The following is a 22,983-nucleotide window of genomic DNA, read 5'->3' as shown; positions in this document are numbered from 1 at the left end:
AACAGCTCTTCAGGGGAGGTGCTCCCCACTCGGTGTCAGGGAGGCAACGCGGGGGTGCCCCCTGTAGATCAGAGCAGGGGGGCGAGAGGCAGGGGACGCAGCAGCATTCCGGAGCCCTCTCCTGTCACCTGTGCTTACAGGGAGAAGTGGTGCCACATGACCCAGGAGGAACGCAACGACAGTCTGCGGTTCAATGAGAACATCACCTTCGGGCAGCTGGGGTGAGGACGTGGACGACGACCCCACGCTGGGGGCCCCGACCAAGTGGGGCAGATTGGGGGGTCCAGCTTGGGTTTCTCTCCTGCCGGAAGGCCTGTCCTCATGCCCAGTCATGGAGGAGGAAGCAGGGCAGAGGGGGGCACTGATGCCCAGAGACCGTGACGAGAGGCCCGTGAAGGAGACCTTCCCACCTGGGGGGTGTGGCGGGGGGGGGGCCGCTGGCCCTGACAGTGTCACACATCCATAGTCTCATGCAGCTCACAAGCCCACGGTTAGCGACATTTGGCCTGGCTCCCAGTTGCTGACAAGCGCCTCCCACCCCCACACCCGGTGCAGTGAGAGCAGCGGTGGGCCGAGGCAGCCGCCCTTCATTTCCACTTCTCACCGTTTCAGGAGGGCCGCGTGGGGGCACCCCCAGCTCCCCTCCCCAGGGAAGAGCGAGGGCGCCAGCTCATGGCTGTCTTTGTCCTGCAGCACGTTCACTCACAACATGCTGGCATTCGGGCTCAACAAGAAGCTATGTAATGACTTCCTGAAGAAGCAGGCCGTCATCGGCAACCTGGACGAAGGTGAGCGGCGGCCAGCGGCGGCCAGTGCTCTGCCCCGCCCCACCCCCAGGATTGCTGCCGCCTCAATGAGGAACATGGTGTTGGTCTGTAGAGCACGTCTGCCCCTCCTCTATTCCTGTCTCCCTACATGCATGGGACACTTCTCATTGTATCTGGAAGGCCGTTTCTGCTATGTGGCATTTGCCAGCGTGGGGTGTTGCAGGCTGGGGTCAGGGAGCTTACCCGTCCCAGTGTTTCCAAACAGGGCCAAAGGTAAAGATGGGACTGGGTGCTCAGACTCCGAACTTGAAAATGGCCAAGCTCCGACCCTGAGTTGCCCTTCCTTCTAAATGGCCTGCCTTTGTTTCTTGAACCACACTGCCCTGAGAGGTATGGGGGCCGTGAGGTTTCTCCAGAACCTCTGACTTCTTTAGCGAAAGAGGATACGTGACATATCCGGCCCCTAATCTATCAGAGTCAGCCTTTACGTGTCATCCCACCCTCGTGGCCTAAGAAGTCTTCCACTTAAGCGTACATTTGGACTGATACAGTGTTCTTTCAAAAACAAAACAAAACAAAAAAACAAAAACCTCCCTCTGGGGCACCTGGACGGCTCAGTCAGTTTAATGTCAGACTCTTGGTCTCAGCTCAGGTCTTGATCTCCGGGTCGGGGGTCGAGTCCCATGTCAGGCTCTGCGCTCAGCGGGGAGTCTGCTTGGGATTCCCTCTCTCTCTGCTCCTTCCCCACCCACCACCACCACCACCACTCGCATTTTCTCTCAAATAAATAAATCTTTTTTAAAAAAAACCCCATCCTGCACCAAATTAAAGGGGCCACAGAGCTGCGGCCTCAGGAGGCAGGAAAGTACTCGATGCTTCCCCTGGAAAATTGCAGAATGCTGTCATCAGCCCCACAGTACCGGGCAAAAACGCTGTCCCCTTGCCCACCATGCGGCCCTGTGCAGCTCATAGGACTCAGGCCTGGCTATACTGTGGCAGGGTTCGTGCACCAGCGCTGTGCCTTCCGCAGGTTTCACGTCCTTTCCGTAGGAAGATGCATCCCATTTCCAAGGAGCCCACTTCCGGGAGCCAGGCATGCAGCATGCTAGTGGCTTAGGGCTTGGTGTCACTGGTGACACCACCATTCCTGGTGTGGTCCGGCTTTGTTATTGCCCGAATGAAAAAAAGCAGGACCTGTAGGTGTTGACCTCTATCTTCCAAGAATTAACACTGTTTTCTTTTCCAGAGCAATACAAGCTGCTGAGCGACCACATTGAGCAGATGGCCACTGAGTAGGCAGGCCACGGGAGGTCGCCTGGAGCACCCTCCAGGAGGACTGAGGGTGCGCACCCCTCTCCTGGGCCAGCGACTGGCTGTCACCCCACCTGATGACCCTGCATGACCTTGGCAGCACCCAGAGCCGCTCCACGCTGCCCTAGAACTAGCGGTTAGAAGAACCTGGTTGCCCATCTCCCCACCTCCCTTCTGCCTTGTCTGCTCCCCCATCTGCCTGCCAAAGGGTCCCTGGGGTTACATGGCTAAAACCAAGGTGACTGTCCCTACTCCTGGGAGTCAGGCCCGTGACATAGGACCGAGCAGGAGGAGGAGGAAGGACACCAGGGCCGACGTGGGCTCAGGGCAGTGCCTGCTGCAGCCTCCTGCAGGAGAGAGGGGGTGGGGTGCACGTGGGAGTGCAGGTGGGGGCATCATGAGCTGGCACACGCCAATGACATGGGTGACCGTCTGGGACCCTCTTCTTCAGCAGCAGGATGGAGTAGGGGTACTCCCCCAGTTGGGGCTCCTGCTGAGCCACAGCCTCACGGAGGGGGCAGTGGGCCTCCCTGTGTGGGCTGGGTCCGTCCATGAATTGCTGACTCTGTGCCAGCTCCCCACCGTGTGACAGGAACTGGAGGCACAGGAACTGCTAGGAGGAAAGAGACACTTCCTATTTTAGGGAGGGAGAGAGCCCGGGGCAGAGGATCTTCTTCCCTGGCCGCAGAAGGCCCAGCGAGGGGTGTGAGCGCCCTAGAGGCCTCGTGGGATCTGCGTGGCTGCTTGGCAATCACACCAGCTCCGTTGGTGTCAGACGGTGTGAAACACTCCTGGTCAGCTGACAGCTTCCTTCTGCAGCAGAGACAGCCCTGCACTCCCTCCCTGGGGGTAGCATGGGCTGTCTGCCCCACAAAGAGGCCCCGAAAAGAGAAGTTTCTTCAGTAGCTGCAAGACAGCCACCCTTTCTACAAGCAGACGCTGCTGCTCTGTATTTCAGGGAAGACAGAAAAATCCATGTGGGTGTTACAGACAAGCCAGGCAGAGGTGGCTTCCGGTGGTAGTTGCGTGAGGTTCGCTAGCGGAGGGGCCGCGCGGCATGGGGCCCTCCTCCCCCGGCAGCCTTGGGAAGGCGCCTCTGCCCGCCTCGGCCCTCGCCGGCTGACCGCTTTCCTGCACACTTGGCACATATCTCCTGTCCCGCATCTGGTGCCTGGGAACCCTGGCTTTTCTCTCGGGGTTCATACCACCCCGAGAGGACTGACGTGTGACAGCAAGCAGCCAGCATGAGGCTCCTCTGGTGTGAATATTTCCCTTCTGTCCGCTTCCCTCTGCCTCAGCCCCTTGCACTTGGGCACTGACCTTAGAAGTAGGCCCAGGGGCGCTCTCCTTTCCCCACGTCCTCCCCTCCTGTTTTCCCTCTCCACCTCCTTACCTCTTGGTCATTACATCACGGTCTCCTCTTGAGCACGGCAAAAACGTTCCTGGTAGTCATTCCCCCTGCCAGTGCTGGAACACCTTCCCTCGTGGGGTGCCTCCCTGGAACGTTCCAGAGACAAGCATGCGCCGGCAGAGCTGTAGCCGCACGTCTTGGTGAGGGCAGGAGAGGCGACATGAATGAAGCATGGTGTGATGGGAGTGGGCTGGTGTCCGAAGGCTGGATCCTGAAACTCAGCCTGTTTTTATGATGGCAGCGTGTGCATGTGTGAAAGAGAGAGGTCGGCCCGTCTGGCGATGTCACCAAACAAAGCACAGCCATGTTGCTGGGGCAGCTCCCACAGACCAGAGGTCCCCCGACCCCCGGCCAGTGTTGGGCCCCAGGGACAGCGCATGTCTCTACTGAATGCGTTTCAGAGAAATAAGGTCAAATTAATGGGTATATAGGCCCCTCCTCCAATGGCTCGTTCAGATAATGCATCCCCTCCTCAAATGCTCAACCTCAACTGTGACCTCTGAATCCCTTTTGCTCCCCTCCCCCTCTGTAGAATCAGGGCTGCATGGCGGGGAGGGGTCTCTCTGAGGCCCCTGCAAGGCTCTCCCTTCAGCTGCGGTGTCATTGGCTTTATTCGTCATTTCTCAGTAGTTAGTTGAAATGCGTTACAACTGTATCGTAAGGTGCCCAAAAGACTTACCCTTGTGTATATAAGATTTTTGTATAGAAGTCTGATTCTGATTTCTGGAGGGAGTGAAGTGGGTTCTGAGGCTCTTTCCAGAGTGCCGGGGAGCATGGCTCTTTCCCCCTGGGGTGGGGCCCGCAGGACCCCCTTGCTTTTGGAGGGAAATGCCCTTTTGATTTCTTTGGGCTTTTCCAAGCACTTTAACTTAAAAATATTCTTGAGATGTTGATTCCCCCTGTAGGGCTCTTGAAGTAGCCGCTGAAGGTGGAAGCAAGGCCTGCTTGGGGCTTTCTCCCCTCCCATCGCTGCTGCTTCCAGATCTGGCTGGGAAGCAAGGCCTGCTTGGGGCTTTCTCCCCTCCCATCGCTGCTGCTTCCGGATCTGGCTGGGAAGCAAGGCCTGCTTGGGGCTTTCTCCCCTCCCATCGCTGCTGCTTCCGGATCTGGCTGGGAAGCAAGGCCTGCTTGGGGCTTTCTCCCCTCCCATCGCTGCTGCTTCCGGATCTGGCTGGGAAGAGTGGGTTTGGGCTGCCTGGCTTGCTCAGACGGTGCCAGAGACCTGGGCCCTCCCCAGAGGGTTGATACCAGGTGGCAGCATTTCACCTCACAGTGCCTCTGGCCAGTGTCACTTAGAGGAGTCCCATCCCTAGAAAGAAGGCTGGCAGACTGCCCTGCTGAGGTTTCCTCTGTCCCTGTGGCACAGTCTCTCCCCTCGGGTGCCCAGCCAGAGCAGACCGACACAGGACATGCTCAGACATCCCAGCATGTGCAGAGGCCTCACTCTGGTGCACACACAGGGACATACTGGTGTGAGAGCCCTGCGAGCCCCTCTTGTAAACTCGGGAACCGTAGGCTCAGTGCAGGGTCAGGTCATATCCTAGAAGAGAGCTTCCCATCCCGGCAGGTAGGGTGTCCGAAGCCGGGAGCTCAGAAGGCTCACCCTTCAGCAGCGGTGATTCAGATTTTCTCTGGCTGTCCTTCGGGGCTGTGCGAATCACCATGAGCTAGGACAGCTCATCCTCTCAAATAAAAAGTTCCCTGCTTGGAAAACAGGACGATGTTGAGAAGCAGCTTTTGGAGGTGGGGGCGGTGCTGAGGGAGAAGGGAGAGAATCCCATGTCCAGTGTGGAGCCCGACCTGGGGCTCGATCTCATGACCCTGAGATCATAACCTGAGCCAAAATCAAGAGTCAGACGCTCAACTGACTGAGCCGCCCGGGCGCCCAAGATGCAGCTTTGTATGTGTTTAGCCTTTGTTTTAATTTTAGCAGTATTGGTAGCTGTGTGTGGGGGGCACATTGATACTCGGATTGCAGCTGCTGTGTGCATGTGTGCTCAACCAAAGGTGGGAGAACCGGATTCTGATATTCTGAGTTGTTTGTACAGTAAAATGGAATGAACTATGATTTTCCTGTTGCCAAAAAAAGGGGGGAAGGGTTTGCTAAGAAGCTCTTAAGTTACCAAAAGGAGGATAAGAAAGAGTCCCCTTTCCTGAGTTCTGTACCCAAATTAAAATCCAGGATGTTAGGGTTAGCTGGGGAGCCCACCTGGGGGGCAGGTTAGCTGGTGAACCCCCGTGGACAGAGGCCCAGGGCAAGAGTCCGCCGCATGCCTCACCTTTCTCTGCGCTCCTCTGCCGGAGTTGAAACCAGAGTGTCCGTTACTTCTCCAAGCCCAGCTGGACAGCAGAGTTCGCTGCTGCGGAGAGGAGACCCAGCCTCGAGGTTTGTTCCCCCATGGAATGTTTTTTGTGACGAGCTTGTCCCACAGAGCACCCGGCATTCCAGACTCCGGATGTGAGAAGTACAGTGTTCACACCACAAAGGAGTTTGTGCGAGGCTCTGTCTAACCCCAGTGCCTGCGACCGCTAGTCAGGGCCGTGAGCTGCAAGCCTGACCTTCCTGCACGTTCCAGCAGCCTAATGGTTGGCTTTTATTTAGGGACGAATCCATTGGGCCTGTGAGGTCCGATCAGCTTTATTACCAGATTACTGCAGACACCTGGCAGCTGGGAGGGGGGCGGGGGGCGGGGGTTGTGGTGCAGTGCTTTACCCAGAACAGTGAGGAAGCTTGGGAGGGAGGGTCTGTAGTCCAGAGGGAGGAGGCCAGGGAGGAGCGAGACCCAGCCCTAGCCTCAGGAGATGGGGTACAGCGCTCAGGCCAGCTCAGGCTGCTTTCTTCTCTCCCCATCTTCAGTCATGGACCAGCTGCTAGGTGGGGGTCCCTCCTGCCCCCCCCAGTCCCCCAGCCTTGTAGTTCTGAACCCTTGCTCTCACGTCTCTGCTGCCTCCCCCTAGCTTCCCTGTAAATCATTTGTTCCTTATGACTCTCGGGGATGAGTTTCACCAAAAAGGGAATTGCATCGGCTAGAAGCACCCCTAATTGAGAAATGTGCAATGTTCAGACCTGGGGCAAGGCCACACAGGCCACGTGTCCCATACGTCCTTTCTGTCGTGGGGCTGGGAATAGGGGTGTGTTGGTTCACCAGATAGCAAATGAATGAGTCATTTTCAGATTGTTCGCCTTCAGCAAATACTCTAGATGCTAAGACCCGGTGGGGCCTCATCGTGTCCCTTGCTGTCCCTGGGCCCGAGAGTCTCCTACTCCTCGGGGAGGGACAGAAGGGTCTTGTGGGGGCCGGCGTGCTCTGGTCCCTGGATGCTGGCCCATGCTCCCTGAGTTGACCAGAGCTCGGGAGTGGAATCCCACCCTGCCTGTGCCCAGAGGACTCACGTATCCCCAGGATTCAAGTGGGGCAGTGTTCTCAATGCAGGGGTCTTGGTTACTAATGGAAAGGGATAAACTTGTCATTTCTAGAAGAGTATCAGGATGGTCTAGGTTTGCCCATCTTCCCGTCACTTCCACACACACCTGCCACAGGGTGTCCGAAGTTGGGGGAGAACTCTGATCCTCGCCTAACCCCCAGACTCCAAGGCTTTGACAAGGCAGCGTCAGAGCAGAGCCCACTGCCACCTGGAGCCCTCCTGAGCTGCGCTTGAAGGGGTCTGCACTTTAGCTAAAATGGACCGCCTATTGGCAAATCCCCCTTGACCCGTGGGTAAGTCCTAGAATTGGGAGGCTGTATCTGTTCCCTCCTTGGTCCTGGATGTGTGCTCGTGAAAACGGGAAGGCACTGCGGGTTCTGTCCCCACATGTCAGCTCTGACGGGGTGGGGTCCGATCTCTTCTGTGCTAGAGACCGCGTGGGTTAGCTCCCTCTGTCCGAGAGGTCTCAAGCGAGCCTGGGGCTGTCACTTCTGTAAGGCGCCTTGAAGAAGACAAGCCAAACCTTTGAACGTTAGGAAATGCTAGAAATTCAGACATTAGACATAGATCCCCTACAAATATGTAAATATGTTTGAACAAGACCCGTCTGCCGCCTTTGTTATAAACTGTGGCCTCTTTGGGGGCTTTTGTGGATGGTTTACACGTGTGCATTGCGTTTTCTCCTTCAGCCAGCTGGTCTTGGACCCTGAACTTGCCATTGCCACACCCAGACCTTGCCTTTAGTAGCCCCAAAGTAGAGTCCCGTGACGCAGGTGTTCTTGGTGTGACTGTTAACGCAATCTTGTGTCCCACCAGGTGACATCCTACAAACAGTATTTTAAGGCTGAGGAAGTTTCAAGGTGGGAGATCTCAGAACAGTGCTAAAATCAAAATGGTTTTCTGTGAAGAAAAAAAATCTATGTCTCTGTATTGCACCTCAGATTGTCAGAAGGTGGAAACTTAAATAAATTATCTTTTAAAAAAAATCTGGTCTATTTAGTTTTTGTTTTCACATATCGGTGAGGACTTCTTCAGAATTTGCAATATTCTCAATGACAAGAAGGGGTTTTCAGAAGAAAGCGTTTTTCCCCCTGGGGTCAAATAGATGTTTTCCCCAACTAGGCTGAGCTCGAGGGTCTCGTGCAGATGCGTGTGCGTCTCGTGGGAGCACGAGGAGGAGGAAGAGCGCCCCTCTGAGGGCCCGCCGGGCCTGGTCTGCACAGGGGGTCTGTGTTGATGGAGTGGTGCCCGTGGACAGGACTTCAGCCCGGGCCCCTGGGACGCCTGCAACGCCTTCTAGCTGGAATCCTGATCTTGCTCTTCTTCTGAGCCCAAGCTGCCTCCCTCTTGTGTTTTGGGGCCGGGGGTAGGGGGTAGGTGGAACCCAATTGCATCTCCTACCTGACAGGAGCGGGGTGCCTTTATCAATCCTTTCCGGTGTGGTTTGACAGACGTGTTTTGTGAAATGTTGGGCTTTCTCTTTTTCAGATTATAAGAAGCCAGTAGCCATGTTCTAAATGTCTGGCCTAAACGGATGAGGGAGGTGAATCTGGGGAGCAGTGAAGGACTTGGGGGAAGGGCCCTCAGCCCGAGGGGGGCCCAGGAGCAGGATGGGGTGAGGGCCTGACCTCCATGTCCCCAGTGCTCCCACCCAGTCTGGAGAACGCCACCCCGTCTTAGCAGAACATAGAGGGATGGCCTGGGTGGTGGATATCCCAGGCTATCATCTCTGGCTCTTCTTATGGTGCTCAGGGGAGTCTGCCAGCAGCAGCAGGCCAACGGTGGGAGGCAACTCTGTGGGAGGGGAGGGATCCACTTAGGGCATCAGAGACCCAGAAGACCATGGAGCAGGGTGGGGTAGCCCCCGGAAAGAGGCCAGGTTCCATTCCATGTCCCTACCAGCAGCCAAATCGTTCCTGGAGCCTTGGTGTCTACATCTATAAAATGGGAAGGAACATACCACCTATCCTAGGTGGTCCTGGGAGAACCAAACGTGGTATACACAAAGCACAGACTGCTGCTCACTGTCGCTCTTGCCTTCATTATCCCCACGAAATAAACCAGGGAGCTGTGTCTTCAGGGCTCCCACCTATGAAAGACAGAAAAAAAACCCAGGCTTTTCTGTCTAAACTTTATAGGAATAAATTTAAAGTGTCTGATTCAAGATTCACAAGACTAAATATAAAGTCCAAACAGTGAGGCTTTCAAATGGTGTTTCTCTGTGGGTTGTAACCTTTCTCCCTCTGACTTTATGGAAGCGTCAAGGGAACACCCCTCTGTTTTCTGGAGGGGTTGCTCTGCCAAAGATACGAGTTGCTTAAGGAAGCCAACTAGATCCTCTAATTTATTCGGCTGATTTGTATTTTAATAGAAGCGTCCCTGTGCCTCACCCTCCAGCGAATCCCGTCAATGTCATCGTTTGGCCATTCAGCAGCTCTGAAGGGGATGCCTGCTAGCTCATCCTTGCTCGAATCTGTGATTCCGTGATACGTGATGGAGAGCCTATGTCAGTATTGTGGTTGACCCTCTGTCTTCTCAGCTGTCTGTTCAGACCTGTACCCGTTTTCGATGGGGTGGGTTGTCTTCGAATTGTGGAGTTTCGAGAGTTTTGTGTGCATTTTGAATACGAATCCTTTGTCGTTAGGGGTTTTGCAAGTATTTTCTCCCAGTCTGTGGCTTGTCTTCTGGTTCCCCAGACAAGGCCTTCCACGGAGTAGAAGGCTTAATTTTATAAAGTACACGTTACCGATTTGCGTCTGTGTGTGGCTAGTCTTTCGGTGTTTTGTGTTAACACTCATCACCAAACCCAAGGTCATGTAGTAGATCATCTTCTGTATTTATTCTAGAATTGCTATAGATTTGCATTTGACATTTATTGGTGGATAGTTCTCAGTGAATTTTGGTGTACGTTGTAAAGTTCGTAGCTGCATTCATTTCGTTCTATAGGGTTTCCAATTAACCGTCCCTTAACTAAATTTGGATAAAGCCTGGGATATTTGGCTCCGTTCGGTTTGAATTTCAACACTTGGGGGATTCCGCAGGCCCGCCCGTGGCCGCGGAACTGTGGCTGGGCGTCCCTCACTGCCCCCGAGCGCCGGCAGGGGGCAGCCGAGCCCTCACCCCTCAACTTCCGCCCTGCACTGCGCATGCGTGTTCCCGCCCCGCCCCGTCTCCACGTGCCTGCTGACAGGAGGCGGTGAGGACGCTGAGGAGGCAAGGATGTGGAAGGAGGAGGAGGTGAGGACGTGGAAGGAGGAGGTGAGGAGGCGAGGACGCGGCAGGAGGAGGGGGTGGGGACGCTCAGGGAGCGGCCTCCTGCGCGTGGCGGGCGTCCGCTGAGAGGGAGTCTTGGAAGGACGCGGTGCGGAAACTGCGGGGCTCGTGCGTCGGCGGCCGGAGCGCGTGTCCCGCGCAGCTTTGGCGACGGGCTGGCGGGCGCGCGCCGTGCTTGGCGGGCCCCCGGTGGCCTGGTCGTGCCGCGGAGCCGCGCTGCCCGGGTGGTATGCAGACTGGCGTGTGGCTCGGCGCTGGGAGCATGGCGCCTCCGGCTTGCTGGTCTTTGCTCTGCTTCGGCTGTTCCGGCTCCTCGGCCTCCACGCGCGTTTGGGTTGGGTTGTGTTTCTTGAAGGCGCGTTGGACCTTGAATGGCGCCACACGGAGTCTGGCCGACTTTGGGTTGTGTAGACGCTGACGTATGGATTCCTCCCGTCCGTGAGCACCGTCTGCTGCGTCCTAGTTTGCAGGGTGCAGCCTTTCCCGTCCATGGCTAAGTTACGAAGCGCGCCACGTAAGGCTTCTGGACGGCCCTGAGTAGGGGGTCCCCTTGAGCCGTCTGAGCAGTGTCTGCAGTGGGCCTCGGGGCCCTGTCACCACAGTGCCAGAAATGCGCCTGCTCCCCCAAAGCCCCGCTCCCCTGAAGCAACAGCTCCTGTCTTCCTGTGCCCGGACAAGGCTCCCACTGACCAGGTGGGTCCTTCCGGCTGGACATGCTGTCAGTGCGTTCTCTCTCCCCCGCAGACACCTGCACAAATTGCTCTGGCAAGCAGTGGGTGAGCTTGCCTTCGGTGAGGAGGGGAGAAGAGGCGGAACCTACACAGGGAGGAGGACCATCCAAATACAATGCTGGCGAGAGGCCCCAAAGTCATGCTGCTTCCACACCTGCCCACCCCACCTCTGCCTGTGCCTCCGGGGCCCCAAAAGAGAGAAGCTCTGAATTTTTCTGCCACTTCCCAAGTGACCATCCACAGAGATGGTGGCGAGGAAGGCTCTGGCTGAGTCCAACCCTGGAATTAGGAACCATTGGTCTGTTAGGTGCACTGGGGTCAGAGCAGGAAGGGACCAGCACCTACTGTGTGCCAGGAGCTATCGGGCTCCAGGCCTGCCAGGTGCATAAGCAAGGCCATTTTTCTTTAGAAACTGTCCGTGGGGTTGGGACACAGCTGAGATTGAAGAAGAGGTACATTTGCGTGTGTGTGTGTGTGTGTGTGTGTGTGTGTGTGCACATACATATGCATATAAAACTATGAGATACAATATACAGTATAAAACGTGACTACATGTAAGATACAATCTATATGTTGTTTTACAAATTGTCTGTCATATAGAAAATATAGAATATTTCAGTTATTTTTGGAATAGGTGTTCTCCCTGGTAGAATCAGGGTGGGCTTCCCGGAGGAAGTGCCATGGAACTGGATTTGGGGTAATAAAATTTTCACTGTGGTGAGGATGTTAATCCTGCTATGATCCCATGAAGGTTTTGTGTTTCCCACATTGTTGAGAAGAAAATCATGGTACTCACCCCCTTCCTTCACCTTCGTCAACCCTCCACCTTCCTAGACTTGTGTGATGTGTCCCTGGTCCCACGATTATCCCCACATATCATGGCCATGTGTTAGGGGTGACTCATGTCCCCCCCAAAATTCCTGTGTTGAAATCATAACTTCCAGGGCCTCACAATGTGGCCTTATTTGGAAATAGAGTCTTTGTAGATATAATTAGTTAGGATGAGGTCACACTGGGTCTACTACTCCAATAAGACTGGTGTCTTTATAAAAAGAGGGAATTTGGACACACGTACAGGGAGAATGCCATGTGAGGATGAAGACAGAGATCCGAGTGCCGCGTCTCTAAGCCAAGGGATGCCAAAGATGGCCAGCTTGCACCAAGGCTGGGGGAGAGGCCTGGAGCACGTTCTCCCTCATGGCCTCAGCAGCAGCCCACCCTGCCCACATCTTGATCTCAGATGTCAGGCCTCCAGAGCTGTGAGAGAGTAAATTCCTGCTGTTTGAGCCCCCAGTTTGCAGTGCTTTGTTACAGCAGCCCTGGGAGACGAACGCACCCTGTTCTCAGCATTAGCAAGGGTTTTAACACCTGAGTCCCCAGGTCATAAGGTGGCAAGTGAGACCCAGCACGATTCAGGTTAAGATGCACCCCGTTTTTATTGAGCACCTCTGGTGTATTAGGCACCATGCTAAGCCCATGGATCCTCAGAGTGACCTGTGGGGTGAGCAAGATTGTCCCTGTTGTGCAGACGAGGGAATAGAGGCTCGGAGGATAAAAGACTCACCCGGGGGGCGGGGGGGGAGAGCAGAGCCCCCAGCCCACCCCAGCCCTGAGCATCCAGGGTGATCTTTCCTTCTGGGGAGCTCCATCCTATTGCTGGGGTGCCTGCCCCTGTCCCCTGAGGTCCTCCACAGGGTCCTCCTCGGCAGAGTGCTCCGTGCTCTCCTCCTCGTCTCTCCTCTGGCTCCGTATGGTGGTCTGAGCGTTCTGCACGATAACAGTCATCACCACAGCAACGGCATCAGTAATTTTAAGGGCAGCGACAAGTATCAAGCACTTTCTAAGAGCTTCCTGTAGATTTGTTCACCTAGTACTCACCACAACCCTACCAGGGGGGTCCTGTTATTAGCCATACTTTGCAGGGGAGGAATCTGAGGCACAGAAAGGTTAAAGCACTTTCCTGAGGCCACACAGCTTGGGAGCAGTGGTTTTGGACCAGGGTGGTCTAGCTGGGGGCCGTACTTGCTTCACTGCCTTTAGAGAGAATTACTCAGGAAGCCTGTCCCCTCCACTGTGGGGCGAGGGCCCCCCACTCACTGAGTGACTAAACCTTCCCTGATAGGCATGAGGCTGCTTAGAGTCTTTGTCTTACTTGGTTGAGCACTCAGAGGTATTCCTGCAGAAATAGAAATGTGCTTTGCTGAGCTTGTCGGAGAACTTGGAGTCTATGTACCGTATGACTATGTACCGAAAATCTGAGAAGTTCGGACTTCTGAAACCTATGGGCCCAAGGGCTGGGAAACAGGAGTGACCTGTCCAGAGAGCCGTTGCTTCTCAAGTGGACACACTTCAGGATGCCTCTAGGGTGCACTCAGGACACGTGGTGGCTACCCTGTGCTGGGTTCTGTGTGTTACTGATTTCACTTCCAGGCCAGTCCAGGTCAGACCCTGGGGCAGATCTCCACACTCCCCAAGCAGCGTCTCCTCCTCAGGACCTGATGCAAATCCCTGTCCTCAGATGGCCTCTCCCTCATCACAGGAGTCACACTCCCACCCCCAGTGCTCACCTGGCCAGTGAGAGCCCACGGGACAGCTGGGGAAGGCATGGTATCCTTGAGTGGCCGAGCATCATAATGTCCATAAACCCCATGCATCTTGGCTCTAAAATCCTGCCCAGGAGAAACCAGGATGGGTTATTGCTAATCAGGAAATGAAGGAAGTGGTGGTGGTGGGGAGTTGATGCATAGCTGGTATTACCAGAACCCCTACCCGGACAAGGTCCTGTCTGGGAGTTTCCTGTGTGTTTCTCTAGGCAATCTAAAGTAGCCCGGTAAGTGGGCATTATCATCCCATGTTATAGATGGGCAAACGGGCCCAGAGAGGCCAAGGAACGCACCCATAGTCACACAGGAAAATTAGAGATTGCTCTTGGCCCTAAAAGAATGTTGTAGAGATGAGTGGGGCACTTGGGTGGGTCAGTCAGTGAAGCATCTGCCTTCAGCTCAGGTCATGATCCCTGGGATGGAGCCCCACATCCGGCTGCCTGCTCAGTGTGGAGTCTCCTTCTCCCTCTGCCCCTCCCCCCACTCGTTCTCTCAATCTCTCTCCCTCTCTCTCAAATAAAAATAAAATATAAAAAAAAAAGAATATTGTAGAGATGAGTGAACACACCAGAGCCTATTGGTCTGCATTTAACCTCGTGTGGTGGTTTTAAAGCTTACCCAAAAATTCTTTGACACTTTGCCCATCAGAAGCTGAAATATAATTCTCCTCCCCTTGAATATGTCCTTAGTGACTGACTCACTTCTAAGGCATAGATTGTGGCAGAAGCAACACTAAGTTACCTCTAAGTTTAGGTTATAAAAGGTGATACATTTTCTAACCTGCCCCTGTCACGGGATACAGTCTTTATTTTTTATTAAAAAAAATTTTTTTTTAAGGTCAGGGATGGGCAGAGGGAGAGAGAGAATCTGAAGCAGGCACCATGCCCAGTACAGAGCCGGATGTGGGTGTCCATCTCACGACCCTGAGATCCTGACCTGAGCTGAAACCAAGAATCAGACATCTAACCCACTGAACCACCCAGGCACCCCAGGATGCTCGCTTTAGACCCGCTGTCATGCTATGAGGAAGCCCACGCCAGGTGGAGAGGCCTCGGGGAGGCCGGCATTCGGGCTGCAGACCCCTGTGGACCCAGGCAGGTGGGGCTGTGTGGGTGTCCGGCTCCTGCAGTAAGTGCCCCAGGGCCCCTGAGCTCGGAAGTGCCCTGTGTTTGGTCCAATGCTCTGCTGTCACTCTCTTGAAATTCTTAATAATCATTGAATGAAGGGCCCACATTTTCGTTTTGCACCAAACGGTGCAAACCAAGAGGCCTGTCCTGTACCCAGATAACAGGCATCATCTATCAGATACGGGGGAGGGAGCCTTTAACATGACTCCCGCCACAGATACCAACCGACTGAAAACCCAGGAAGGTCCCATGTAAGAGCATCTCGCTGAGCCCACCAACCCCAAAACCACAGAAGATAATCACAGCGAGCGATAGCTGTTTGGGCACAGGGTTTGGAGCAGTGTGTCGTAGATACATCAGCTCCTGCCGGATAGTCATCAGATCAGGCGGGGATGATTAGCACTTTGCCTCCAAACAGCCAGCATTGGCCTGGGGTGCTTTTTGTCAGTGTTGGCTCACCTGGTTGTTTTTAAGCACCCAAGTGATGCTGAACACATTGAAGGACAGACTTGGGAAAATCCCCCCACCTCTAGTTTTGGCTGCCAGGGGCGGATGTTTAAAAGAATTCATCGGAATGAGTCTTCAAAATGATAACAATTGCAAAATGTTGCCAATAAAAATGGCTTCTATGAAGATACCTAAAATCAAACTGGAGCCCCACACCGTCAAGTAGAAAATGGGGCATTTGCAGGGAATACCTCCAGATCTCTCTCCAGGTCGTAGCTCTCCAGGATCTGGAAGGCGCTGGAATAGACCTCCACAGCTTTGGCATGGAAGACCATCTCGATGGTGACAAAGTCTGAAAAAATTTTCTATGGGGAGAGAAACCCAAATCACATAAACAACACTGTCACAAGGGGAGTCCTGGGGTCATCGTGAATGTGGACAAATGGGGGGGGGTGTTAGCTGTTCTTATGGGGACAGTTCGTAAGCCTGTGTTACTTCTGATTTTGTTTGAACAGACGATACATTCCCCTTCAAAAGCTGCCTTGCACACGAATTGTTCTGGAAAGGCAGAGGGCTTGTTTCTTGTAGCCAAAACCTCTGGCCTCTGTCACCTGTGGGCTATGAGTGGATCTTCCGGGAGAGGCCTCACAACCTGACGAGCCAGCTTGTCAAAACGTAGTCTTGGGTTTTCATGATCAGATGGTTCTGCTCAGCTCTACAAGCTCTTACAGAGCTCCTCCTGCATGCCCGGCCCCTGCTGCCTGCCGGGCCTTCGCAGAGCTCCCATTTTGCTTTGGGTCCCCACAGGACACAGGCTTGGTGTGGGGGAGGAGCTTGCAGTTTGGAAACACCCCGCTTCACACAAACATTGGAAGTCCCTGGTGGGGGAGGCAGGCTCAGGGCAAGTGCCCAAGCCAGCGCAGGAGAGGAGAGGGAAGAGGGGCCAAGACTGTGATGGGAACACCTGCTTCCTTGCCCCTTCCCTGCTGTCCCTGGGAGGCTGGCCTGGTGGTCACCTCTGCAGATCAAGAGGCAGGGCCCAGGCCTTCCCCTGCCGCTCGGTGGCACGTGGCCCAAGAGGATGACCGATCCTCTCTGAGCCCCAGCATCTTCGTCTGCACAACAGGGTCAAAGGTAGTTCCAGTTTACAAAGCCCTACGAGATTCAGTTAGTACAGCTGCTCTGTCTGGCTCCCCGAATCAGCCCCAGCCCTACCTGGAGTTTGTCAGAAACGCACATTCTCCAGTCCCACCCAGCCCCACAGAATGGGACTCTGGGGTGGACCCATCGCTGGGGGATCTAAATTTTAAGCAGCCCTCCAGGAGATTCCTGCTGCATGCTCAGCTATGCGAACCCCTCTAACAAAGCATCACTTCCATGCTTTCACAGGAGCCAGAGAGCTCTTTTGTAAATATGATCACTTTATTAGAAATAGGACCTACACCTATCATTATCTGCAGTTCTGAGTTTTTGCTCTTTCAGAACTGGGAGGGCTCCGTTGGGGATGGCTTGGATAAGTGCCTCTTACAAACCTAATCCCCAAAGTTTAAAGGATGCCTATTTTAAACTGCATGCATCTGTTGGCCCCTAACTGTGGAGGCCAAGAATCTCGTCCCAAACTCTTGCTGGCATCCCACAGAGCCCTGCTTTCAGGCCCCATAAGCCTCAAGTGCTTAATATTGGCCTGCTGGTAGTCTTCGGTCCTGCCCGCTACATAGACGCGTGAGCACTCATCACCACGGGTTTTCTCCTTGTGTGTTTATTTCCCAGATATTGACTGAGTACTGTGAAGTGCCAGGCCCTGGACCCAGTGCAGGCACCCAGCAGAGGACACGGCAGACAGGCACCCCATCGTGCCCCATGTGTGCATGCCCGTGGCAGTGACATGCGTGTGGGGGGCAGGCGTGAAACAGCAAGATGCCCCCACACTTTTCACTCTGTATTGATTGGCATGCATCATGGGTCTCCCCAGGGTGTCAACTCCATGAGGACAGGGGCCTTGCTTTTCTGGCTGTGGTGTCCCAGCACCAGGCACAGTGCCTGGCACATCGTAGGTGTGTATTCAACATTTGTTGAATTGATGAGTGAATTAAAGATACGATTAACTCATCTCCCCTGAGATAACTGCCCCCAGAGGGAGCAGAGCAATGAATTAACATCAGGGCTCGACTGGGCTAGGGGTCCAGGTGAGTTTCCCTGAAGATGAGAAGGTGTTAACTTGATGCAGAGTGAGGGCAAAGCCTTCCTGGCAGCGGGCACAGCCTGTGCAAAGGCATTGAGGTATGTTGGGGTTCGGTGCACTTGAGCGTGGATTGATACGTCCAAGATAAGGCTGGGCTGGGGCTTCCGGAGGCTTGGGGAGGATACTGCCTTTATCCTTAGAGTACGGGAAGTCATGGGAGGGCCTTTAACCCAGGAGTGACAAATTGGAGCTGCCTTTTATGAGATCCCTGGGGCTGCAACTTGGAGGGAGGGGGCTGTCAAGAGTGGCTGCAGGGATCTCTGTGACCGGCTGGGGTTCTGGGCCCAGGATTCTGGGTTGTACCATGGGGTGTGGGGGTGTGGAAGGAGGAAGCACCTGGGCCCCCCTGCTGACCTAACCATGGCTTGCTCAGTGAAGAGCAAAGAAAGGAGGAGGAAGTTAGAGCAAATCTGTGGGTCCTTGTGTGGAAAGGATGGGGGCTTGGGGGGACAAAGTCTGCCAAATTCTCCTGGTGGGGAGCTGGGCCTGGGTGCTCAGAGGCAGAGCCTCCCCCCTACAGCCAGGATTAGGCCAAGATCCACTGACCTGGGAGCCCAGGCTCTGAGAGCCATCTGGGCAAACAGGTGTACACACATGCTCACATACATACGTGCTCACACGCACTATGCACACACATGCACACACGCTCACACAGACGTTTTCAGGTTCACACGGACACACATGCTGTACAAAAACATACGTGAGGCCAGAGCACTTCTAACACAGGGCCGACTACGCCTACCTGTAGGTCCTTCAGCTTCTGCTTCTGGAAGGTGTCGATCATCTCCTCCAGCTGGTGGGTGGTGCGGCTGGCATCCACTGAGGCCCTCTGCACACTGGTCTCTGCCTGGCTCCAGAGGGAAACGTGTCATGGGGTGGTTCTGGCCTTTAGACACTATTCTGGGTCATTTTCCGTTCTTCCCTTGGGTCATCTCTCTTGCCTTATGGACATCTCTTGCAAATTCGGTCGTCGAAGGAAAGGCCAAGTAGCACCATGGTGAAAGGGCCAGGCGCTGCTTGGACAGACCTGCTTCCTAGCTGCGTGACCCTAGGCAAGTCACTAAACCTCTCTGAGCCTCAGTTTCTTTGCCTGTAAACAAGGGACAGTAATAACATCTGCTTTGCAGGGGTGTTGTTGGAATTAAACAGTGGGCACCTGCTGGGTATATAACAGGTGCTCCACTTTGAATAATTAATTCCTGCATGTGAAACGTTTTTAGGTAATTAAGTAATTCATTTGGCCCAACTCCTCGCCAGGCACACGAAGAACCTGGATTTTAGTCAGACACCCTCAGAGTGGAGTTCCAGGTTTGCCTGGTCTCGATTTCCCTGTCTAGACAATGGGCCCACATCCAGTGAGCATTCAGTAATAGCCCTGACAAGGAGGTGGGGGCACGGAGGGGTGACTCGTTGGCTTACTGAGCAGTGTTAATGAGGAGACAGAACCCAGGTCTCCTGGCCCCCAGCCCACTGCTTGCCCTGCACCTTCGACTGGCATCCTGAGCACAAGGCTCTGCACACACCTGCCCAGGTAAAAGCTCACCGGGCTGTTTTGCGAGGTCGTTCATCCCCTGCACGGGATCCTGCCTTCCCAGACAGACCTGGGGCACTCACCTGGGACTGAGAAAGGTGCTGTTAAGGAGCCAGGTTAACCAGCAGCCCCGACCCACAGGACCCCTGTGAGAAATGGCCGCCCCGGCCCGGCAGCCTCAGGCCTGACCTCCAGGGAAGGATACGATCATTTGCCTATCCGAAGGGGACTTCTGCCTCAATTTCTCCAGCTTTTCCAGTTGTTTGATCTCATTCTTCTGGACTTGCTTGAATTTCTTGATCTCGGCCTAGCGGAAAGAGAAGGGCTGTTTCCTGGGTGTGCGGGCGGGCCAGACCCCGTCAGGCAGTGCCCACTGCTCACCCGTGTCTGCTTGATGTGCGCCCCGTAGAGTTTCAGGGGGCTGACGACCTTGGTCTCCAGCCTCTCGACCTGGGGGAGCACAGACACGCAGAGAGTAAGAGCAGGCAGAACCAGAGAGGTGCGTGGAGCCTGTGGGGCGTCCCACTGCGTTTAGAGAGTGCTGCGTGACAGGAGCCTGTGGGGGGCTGTGGAAGCACGAGACACCCTCCCTCACCCCTTAGGGTTGTGAGCCCTGGCCTGCGCTCAGGGCTCTGCCTTCCGAAGCCTCAGGCAATACATTTCACCTCCCGAGCCTTGTTTCCTCACCTGTGAAATGGGTATAATGACTATGCCCACTGAGGGTGTCGTGACTGTTTGTTGGGAGCCACTGGGATTCCAGTTCTCCAGACTGCCTTACAACCTCACTGCGGGGACTAGAGAGACTCACTTGGAACACGAAATAGCCGGGGATCCAGAGCTAACTGAGCTGAGCACGCTCTGCATCTCCCGAGGACATAGGGCCTGTGAGGGGGATGCCTCGCACCCCGGAGTCGGTGCCTAAGTGCCAGACATAGGAGCCCCCAACCCTTCCCCTGAGCCCCTGAAATCCCTGATTGCTGGCCACCACCCCCAGGGGTTCTGAATCAGCAGGTCCTCAGTGTGGCCCGAGAATCTGCATTTCTAACAAGTTTGCAGGTGAGGCTGATGCCTTGAGGACCAGTGGCAGGGGATCCCCTGAAATTTTGGCTTCCCAGACGGGCCAGGGGATCTGGAATCCCCACCAAGCCCCTTCCTTTTCCATGTCAAGGCTTATGACCCTGCTGGGTAAACCCAAATCTTAAATAATAATAATTTCCCAGGAGTCGAAAGGAAAAGGGACTTTCCCCGTTGCTTTCCTTACAGCATTTTCTTTAGGAAACCTGCAATTGTAAATCCCTCTCTCTGTCCCTTTGGGACTTATGTAAACCCTTTAAAAGCTAAATAAGATTCTTGATGGTTTACAAGCTGGGAATGGCAGGCATGTCTTTGAAACGTCAACATCAAGGACTGACAGGTCTCCAGGGAGTTGGCTCTGGGGCCTGGCTCCAAGCTCTGAAGACCTGCTGTTCACAGAGATAGGAGAAGTTTTACTTTTCCTCGGGAGAGAGGTGTTTCGCTGACACAGGCAGCCAACCAGCCACCAGGTGGAATTCGGAAGTCCCGTGGGACAAACGGTGCCGTCTGGTCCCCTGTCCTGAGACAGTGTGTGTAGGGGTGTTTCTGCCCCGCTGTGTTGGGGAATGAGGTTTCTGGCTGCTGTCACCTGTGCATTACCTACAGTGTGTCTTGTTTTGTGCTTCTTCAAAAGAAAAACTGGTTGGATCTTGTCAGTCACACAGAGGGCTTTCCTGGGCTGGCAGGTGATGTTTATTTTTAGTCCTCTCCCTAACACCCTACTGCCTCCTTGCCCTCATCCGCCAGGATTGCTCCGGGTCCTGGGCCCTGGAATATGCCTCCTGCCCACAGTTGTAGCCCTCATGCCTGGTTCCTGGGGCCCCTGCCTTATCTGGCCTTTGCCTAACACTGCAGAGCTTCCAGGCTTTCAGTCCCATAAAGGGCGGCATGACCCCGGGGATGGAGTGGTGTGTGTCCACCCTTCAGGGATGCCTTTGGCAGAGACATGCTCTTTAGCTGTGGTCCCCGCGTTGTGGCTCCCACCCTTGGACCTGACCCCAGCCAGGGGACTGGAGTCCTCCTGGGCGACCCACCTACCTCAGCCTGTCGGTAATCCTGCACCTTGGCCAGGTCCTCAGCGAAGTTCCTCATGGTGGCCCGCATCTCCGGGTTCTCGGTGTTGGCGAAGTCGGTGAGCTGTTTGACAAGCTGGTCAGCCTTGTCCCGCAGCCGAGCTGTCTTGCGGGTGTAGGCGGCCAGGAGCGAGCAGAACTGGCCAAAGTACTTCTCGGCATTGGTCACGGTATTCTCCATCACCCTCACCTGGCTGTCCCTGGGGAGGAGGGGACTGAGAAGCTATTCTAGGCCATGACACCCAGGCAGGTCAGGACAGTGACATAGGGGTCACCCATGCATCACCCCCCACCTAGCTGTCGGGCACCCTGCCAGGTGTCTGCTCCCCCTCCCCTGATAATGCTCACTGTTCTATCAAGGCAGATTTGGGAAACCAGCAGGGTCGCAAGGCTGGTCAAATGACTGGCAGGAATGCAAAGGCTAGTTTGGCTCCAAATCCGGTCTTACCCTCCCTGGGACCCTTCCTGGGGTTTTGATCTTCCTGGCGGAGTTTTCTGTATTCCAACCATCCCTAGCTGCGATGGCCCCTTCCCTCCAAAATCCCCTCATTCTGCCTCCCTGTTCCCCCCCCATAACTGTTGAAATTCTCTCCCTTCTCCGAACCCTGAAGGTTTTTTAAAAAATTAAAAAACTTTTTTGGGGGCCAGTTTTAGGTTTACAGAAAAACTAAGTGGAAAATACAGAGAGCTCCCATATGCCCTCGCCTCAGGGTGCACACGATTTCCCTGTTATTATTAATAAGGGCTGCATTTTTAAAGAAACACATCGAGGGGTTCACAGGCACCCTCGAGTTTGCGACGCTCAGAGGAACCAGTCGCCAAAACAAATGGGTAAGGGGCAGGCAAGCTGCAAGACAGCATTGATAGGATCTGGCCGGAGGCACATCTGGCCCAGGACCATGCCACAGGGTCTTGGTGTCTGGTCGGCTTGGAGGTTCGAAGAGAGGTTTTCCAGGTGGAGCTGAATGAGGCAAAGATGGGTATGGATCCTGTGAATTTGGCTACCCCAGAGCTGTGGGCAATAATGCTGGAGAAGCAGAGGTCAGATTCAGGAAGCTTCCCTGGGCTTCCCTTGACCTGGGGGTGGGGTGGTGTGGGAGGGAGAGCACCCTTTACTACCACCTGTCCCCAGCAGGCCTGGCTGTCCCCATCTCTCTTGGTGCATCAGGCCCCCAAACCTTGCTTCCCCTTCCCTCCCAGCCAAGGCCAGCACAGGGCCACTCACCTGGAGAGGACAATGCTCATTGTGACCGGAGGCACCAGCTGTCTTAGGCTAGGGGAATAAGGACAAGGCCCCAGGGGTCCCACAGGCTAGGGAGATTCTGGCAGGGCTGGGCGCAGCCGTGTGGTCTGGGCTCAAGGGACGCTGCCACCTGGTTGCCAGGCAGCGTGGCCACCCGCAGCCACCCTGGGAGGAGCCCCAGCTGGTTGCCTGGCAACCTCTCCCCAGGCCAGCCTTGCATTGGCTGGGGGAAGGGGTCCCAGAGAGCCCCCTACCCTTCGTTTGAAGGTGGAAGTTCTGCGAAACCAGGCAGTGTGGGGGTTCCCTAGGATGCGACAGAGATAGGATTCAGGACAACTTGCTTGTGGCTCGGCCATGAGGGGCTGCTGCAGAGCCTCCCCCAAAAGCCTGGGAGCAGCCGGCAGGGTCCTAGGATACCTGGTTACTCAGGAAGGGCAGTATGGGAAAGCACAGAGTCAATGGGGGGGGTCCTGAAGCCTTGTAGCTGAATGGAGGGGTCGGGACTCCAGCCCAAAGGGACTTCTTTAACATTTCAAACGTCATCTTATTATTTTCCCCTTATTTATAAAAACGGTTCTTGTTTATTGTTAGAAAAGTAAAGACACAGAAAGAAAATCCAAGACCACATGATGAAATTGTACTAAAGTACAACACATTTTACTAAGTGTAAACTGTGTATCTTTCACTGTGTGTACATTTTACCTAAAGAAGTTTGAAGGTAGGA

General features: G+C 54.7%; 2 protein-coding genes across 8 annotated transcripts in view; one reads left to right on the top strand and one right to left on the bottom strand.

Annotated features, from left to right (window-relative positions):
* The window catches only part of KIAA0513 (KIAA0513 ortholog), a 71,875-nt gene extending 64,067 nt beyond the window's left edge, over window positions 1-7,808 (top strand). For 5 of the 7 annotated variants that reach the window (XM_026494664.4, XM_044382352.3, XM_044382353.3 and 2 more), the window contains 3 exons: window positions 141-221; window positions 694-788; window positions 2,014-7,808. In XM_026494664.4, the coding sequence (XP_026350449.1) occupies window positions 141-221; window positions 694-788; window positions 2,014-2,063 (226 nt within the window). In that variant the 3' untranslated portion in view covers window positions 2,064-7,808. Of the gene's footprint in view, window positions 1-140; window positions 222-693; window positions 1,560-2,013 lie in introns of those variants that run through there. The other 2 variants (XM_057314683.1, XM_057314682.1) reach the window with 1 other exon arrangement.
* A 4,559-nt stretch (window positions 7,809-12,367) lies between these two features.
* CIBAR2 (CBY1 interacting BAR domain containing 2) lies at window positions 12,368-22,261 on the bottom strand. Its single transcript, XM_057314602.1, has 9 exons — window positions 22,242-22,261; window positions 20,982-21,216; window positions 19,251-19,319; window positions 19,075-19,176; window positions 18,405-18,406; window positions 18,081-18,189; window positions 15,348-15,461; window positions 13,487-13,588; window positions 12,368-12,686 (listed from the first exon to the last, which is right to left on the bottom strand). Exons 1-9 carry the CDS (start codon window positions 22,259-22,261, stop codon window positions 12,570-12,572), a joined length of 870 nt encoding a protein of 289 aa, XP_057170585.1. The 3' UTR covers window positions 12,368-12,569.
* Window positions 22,262-22,983: the final 722 nt, after the last annotated feature.

This window comes from Ursus arctos, unplaced genomic scaffold (assembly GCF_023065955.2).
Source record: "Ursus arctos isolate Adak ecotype North America unplaced genomic scaffold, UrsArc2.0 scaffold_19, whole genome shotgun sequence".
Classification (NCBI taxonomy): Eukaryota; Metazoa; Chordata; class Mammalia; order Carnivora; family Ursidae; genus Ursus; species Ursus arctos.
The sequence above is the reverse complement of the archived record's forward strand: the minus strand, read 5'-3'. Positions and strand labels throughout refer to the sequence as shown.